General features: G+C 35.8%; 1 protein-coding gene across 1 annotated transcript; it reads left to right on the top strand.

Annotated features, from left to right (window-relative positions):
• Positions 1-1,472: 1,472 nt before the first annotated feature.
• Positions 1,473-2,210, top strand: LOC133180370 (zinc finger MYM-type protein 2-like). Its single transcript, XM_061314913.1, has one exon. It carries the CDS (start codon positions 1,473-1,475, stop codon positions 2,208-2,210), a length of 738 nt encoding a protein of 245 aa, XP_061170897.1.
• Positions 2,211-6,010: the final 3,800 nt, after the last annotated feature.

Raw genomic sequence — 6,010 nt, forward strand, 5'->3', positions numbered from 1 at the left:
TAAATCCTAGGTTCAAATCCATCCAGAGGCACAAAAAACTGTCTTGTTACATTTGGCACAAAAAACTGTCTCTTGTTACATTTGGCACCAAAGCTGGGATCAGGATATTCTCTGGCGGGTGAAAATGAATGCCCCCAGAACTTTTCCCCACAGGCGTCAGCACTCTAGAAGCTAGTTTGGGCTAGATGGTTAACCCTTAGCTCAATTGGTTGAGTACTGGACTGGCATGCCGATCCCAGGTTCAATTCCAAGCGGAGGCACAAACCTGTCTGTCATATTTAAACCCCTAGCTGTACCATGTTAACACATCTTCCACCCACGCCAAGAGCGAGTTCAACTTTGTTGTCGAAATTTCCTCGTACGCGTTAGCTATAAGCAGGGCAAAATTTCACAAATATCTTGTACCATAAAGTAGTCTAAGAGCGTTATGAAAGAAATCCACTTGATTTCTCTGTTCTTTTGGCAATATGTTTGATAAAGAATGCAGGAAAGCATTTTAACGAATGTTAAGAACTCTGTAGAAATACTTTTAGAATGAAACAAAGACAGAGTGAATTTCGATCTTCTGATTTTTATTTTAAATTATGTCATAAAGTCGTCTGAAATTTTTAAAAAAAAACTTAAACTCTAAAATCAATTTTTAATTTAATGATTGCTAGAAACTGTGTCACGAAGCTCTTCTTCAAATAGATATAGAACAGACTTGAACACTGCCGTGTACAGAGAATTTTTAAGATTACCATGACATATTTATGTATACATTCACTTCGAAAAAAGATAGATAATAACTTCAGTTTAATTCCTATCCCGAATAATAATCCGTAATGTAAACAAAATTCAAAAACTAAATGTCCTACACTGTCTGATTTTGACACGTGGCCAGTTGAACTCAAAATACCGATTTAAATACATATGCTATGCTATTTATATTTTCATATAATTTATTTTTCAACGTTTAATAAATGTCATCAAAAATATTTTAATGTGTATACTTAACACGATTGATAATAAATACAATGAGTTTTTGAGTCTCAGTAGTAGTTACACAATAGGTTTTTGTTGGTTATGTACAGAAGGACGAACGTGGGGAAAAAATTCTTCATCCTTCTGTACATAACCAATTAAAACCTACTATGTAAGTCACATGTATCAGAGCCATACAAAGTATCTTGCACGTGCAAAAAGAAATTTTAGCGTTTCATTTCCCGCTTAGAAATGAATGTGGACGGTTGATAAAGCAGAAAAATGGACGTGGACGATACCTGTGAGGGTTTATTTGATTTGGGGAGCCTGTGGGACACTACAATTGACGACATTACTCTTTCAGAAGCAACTGAGCACCTATGGGGACACTACAATTGACGACATTACTCTTTCGCAAGCAACTGAGCAGATAGAGAAGGAGATTGAATTTCCTAGAGAACATCACCTTATCTCAGGCAATCACCTTGTACAACCCCGGACCCGATGACATGGAATTGGACTACGCGGTTGATTTTGATCTACTCGCAAAAAAGGAGGGAGGATCTAAGATGTCGGTGGGTCGTTATGATCATTTTGTAAATGACATTGATTTAAAAGAGTTGCTTAATTCAACAGAGAGCAAGAACACCCGCAAGAACACAAATTGGTCGGTAACTACTTTTCACGACTGGCGCTCCGCTCGGATGTTGACAACAGGCGACCAGATTCCGGATATTCTGTCGTCCTCTGCAGAGGAACTTATTCTTGGTTGTCAAGATTTGTTGTTGAAACGCAAGGCGTACCCTCCTAAAACACTTTACATGCTGTGTACTGGACTTTTAAGACATTTGCGAGAAAATGGTTTGCATTTGAAATTTCTAGATGAAAAGAACTCCCAATTTTACGAATTCCGGAAGAGTCTTGGTGCGCGAATGGCAGAACTTACCGTACAAGGAGTGGGGACGTCTACTAAGCAGGCCGAGCCGATTTCTGAAGAGGCAGAAAATGTTCTTTGGGAAAAGGGTCTCCTCGGCAACAGTACAGGAGAATCTATGCTAAATACTGTCTTTTTCTACAATTGCAAACTTTTTGGTCTGAGAGCTGTTGACGAACACAAAACATTATCTGTAGACCAGTTTGAGTTGGGTCAAGACCAAAAGGGCAAGTGTATAAATTTCACAGGAAGGGAAAATAAGACATACAAAGGTAAAATGATTTACAAATTTAAGCACAACACAAATTGTTAATCGGGTTTGTAAATGCATGGGGCACAAAATGCTGAAAAACATTCAATTTCTATATCGATCTGTTAATTTACTTTTTACCTTGTATAGAATTTATATTAATAATTACAAATACATCATTGCGGACAAAACTATTGATAAAAGTAAATTGTGCAACGTTTATTAGAATAATTACAATTTGAATGTACAATGTCATTTTTTTTAAGGTGGGTTGTATCAAAGACATGTGAGCGCGAAATCAATAAGACATCACTTCCAGGGCGAAAAAGTATACAATATCTACAAGGAATACTTCAATCTGGTGGTGGTTGATTCAGAAAATAACAGATTTTACCGGCGACCATTGGCAAACGGGAGAAAACAGCGAAGTCCGTTTCAGTATACACGCGGGTATGTTAAGGCTACACCCAGATATCCTACTTGCCTTTACAATATGACGTCATAGTAAGCTGTATGACGTGATCTTTAGAAATAATGATTTCTTAAAATCTATATTTAAAGTTTAATTTCAGGTCCAAGAAATGAATGAAATCATTCAAAAACATAATATAAACTAAATCTTGTCATTTTTGGGTGGTATAAATAGCTAAGTATTTATTACGGGGGTTAAATACCAAACCCATGACGTCTTAACTATTGATCAAATATTTGCCGAGTGAAGATGAAACGTGACGAGAATTCATGTAAACAAATATATGAAATGGGAGTTTTAAAGCATATACCGTGAATGTTATGTGTGATTCATAAGGAATTAAAGATTAGGAATCAGGTACGCTGATATATTCTTATCATGTTTTCTTATAATGAACACAGGCAGTACTTTGAAATCCCGACCAGTTTTTCCTCTTTTGCTCTATAACAAAAAAGATGCAAAAGGTCAACACTACGCCGCATACTGTGAAACATAATTTTTGTTCGTATCGAAAGCTTGTATTCTATAGTACTTGGAAAGTGCTGCTAGAATCGTGTGGTTAACATAAATTGATGACAATTCCTTGATCGTATGTATAAAATGTAAAAATTTTGGTAAGGTTTCATGCGAAACTTTGGAATAATTTTTTCTGTGTTTGGAGAGTAGGATTCTAGCAGCACTTTTCATGGTCCAGTGATGTTTTTACATAACTACTTTCACAAAAAGAAATGAATTTTCCCTGGGGTAGTGTTGAACTTTTTACTTTTTTATTAAGGCAATTTTTCTATTTATAGACGTCACGTGATGACGTAATGGAGTGCTTCTTTTAGCCTAAGACTCAATGACGTCCATACAATGGATAATAATAGTAAATATTTATCAATGACTTTTCCGATTTATTAATGTTACATTTTACGAAAAAAGTCCAAAATCGCCGAAATATGATCTGTGTACTGCCTTAACATACCCGCGCAACCCATTGGAGTCAACAAATTATGTACAATTATGAAAAATATGTGTGATAAAGTCGGAATTCCCGGATTCTTTTCTAATCATTCGGGTAAGCGCACTTCCGCAACCGCTCTCTACCAAGCTGGGGTACCGGAACAGGAAATTATGGAACGTACAGGCCACAGATCTATAGAGAGTGTCCGTAAATAAAAGCGTCCAAGTGAGGAGATGCTACGTGATATTTCCAACGCACTGGAACCAGATGAACCGGTCGGGAAAAAGGCTAAAACCTTGGACGAAATTGAAAATCCAAAGCATGGAGATTGCGAGTGTAAAAACACATTTAACAGTTGTCAAGTATATTTCAACCTTTGAAAAGGGTGTTTATTGTAAAAGTAGAGATGAAGTATTAATTTTTCATTTCATTTAATACAGTGGATAATTTCTCCCCCGACAGAAACGGAGGACTACCAATGTATGTGAATTCTTTGTTAATTAAATTTGAGGAAAATGTACCTTTGCAATGAATATTAAAGGTAGAAATTTATGCAAATGATTAACGTCATGATTTTATGATATCAGTTTTGCCACGCTTATTGGGTATCAATGGTTATGTTCAGATACCCCCAGTTAAGATCAAAAGAAAATTACCGCTGCTATGGTACATTTGGAATATAACAGAATACCATTTGTTGTTAAAGTTATTGTTACATTTCAATTAAAGGCGAATTAAGAAAGATTTTTATCTGATGAACTCTCAGATGATTCCTCTATAATCTCCTGAGATAAAAATTCAACATTTTCGAACCCAGACTTGGAACAATTCCATTGACTATTACTAGAAAAAATTCTCTATGCTGCCTAAAATACCTAGATGTAAATGATTGTTTACATCCTGGACATTCTTTTCTTGACATTTTCTTTCGTTGAGCTCGGTGAAAAACTGAGTTTTTTATACCCCCGCTCCGAAGGTGAGGGGTGTATACCGTTTTACCCTTGTCTGTCTGTCTGTCCGTGTGTCCGTCTGTCTGTCCGTAACAAATTTTGGTCGCAGTTTTTTCAGCAATTACTCATCCCTGATGCTTGAAATTTTAGCACACTCTTTGTTTAGGCATGCCATATGGTGGGATTCATTTTTTGTGAGAATCCGACGTCAACTTCCTGTTTATCCGTGCGTCTGTCCGTACCATACATTACAAATTTTGGTTGCAGATTTCTCAGTAACTACTTTTTGCAGATGCTTGAAAGTTTAGCACACTCATTGTTTAGGCATGTCATATGATGGGATTCATTTTTGTATGAATCTGATGTCAACTTCTTCTTTATCCCTGTGTCTGTCCAAAAATGAACTTCACATCAGAGCGGGGGTATTATAAGTGAGCATTGGCTCACAGACTTCTTGTTTGTTTTCCTGACATCTTATCAACATTTCCGTTCTAACTTTTTTTTCAATTTCAAAAGTAGCAAAAAGTACAATTCTGGTAACTCATTATTGAAAAGGCTTTAAAAAGTAAATTACCAAAAAATATACAATTAACCCATGACTGAAAAAAAAGTGCTAATAGCTCAAAAAATCTTTTGAAGTATACTGATAATCAATTTAACAACGATAAAAATCCTTATAGACCTTGCAACAAAATTTACATTTCTTTTTACTTTTGATGAAATGAATACAGTGGCTTGTAAATCTTAGAAGCTTTTCCCATTTGTGTCTTTCATCCTCCAACATTTTTCGTAATTTTACTGCATCCCTGTTCCCATCCCCAAATAACTCTTTCGCAGTTTTATAGGCGGTCCTCTCTTCTACGAAGGCTTCATCTATAAAGATGCAGTCTTCCTTGCACTGTGCATCAATTTCGCTTTCAGCCTCCTCTAACCCAACTGAATATTCCTCCTCAGGTCAAACTTTCTCCACTGGAAAAATTAATCATAATACCCATGTTGAACAAATGAATTTTTTTTTACAACTGTATCACAAATGAAAATCATTTACATTTAACAAGAGTATCAATATGTATCCCTCTATCTTCAATAATTATTTTTTTATTTATTTGAGTGTATGTTAGCTGCAATAATGTAGCCCTCTCCAATTTTTTTTTTTTTTTTTTTTTTTTGGGAGAGGGCTACAACTCCTTAGGATCTCCGTAATGGTGCAAGTGCGGGAGTGATTCACTACCGCACAGATTTCGGCTCAAATTATCAGTAAGTGGGTATTTTATTAACATATCTTACCTGAACTCAAAAAATGTAGTTATGCAAGACATGAACTGATCCAAAAATATACAGAACAATCCGTATATCGGTTATTTTTCGTGTATGTCAACATCACAACTTGAATTTATCCGCCATGTTTACTGACCTTGATCGATTTTATTTTGGGACAACCAATGAGAATTCGGGATCTAGGGGAGTGGATCGTTTAGGATTTCCCTTAATTTTA

This window comes from Saccostrea echinata, unplaced genomic scaffold (assembly GCF_033153115.1).
Source record: "Saccostrea echinata isolate AGI-Se365-2 ecotype Australia unplaced genomic scaffold, CSIRO_AGI_Sech_v1 ptg000006l, whole genome shotgun sequence".
Classification (NCBI taxonomy): domain Eukaryota; kingdom Metazoa; phylum Mollusca; class Bivalvia; order Ostreida; family Ostreidae; genus Saccostrea; species Saccostrea echinata.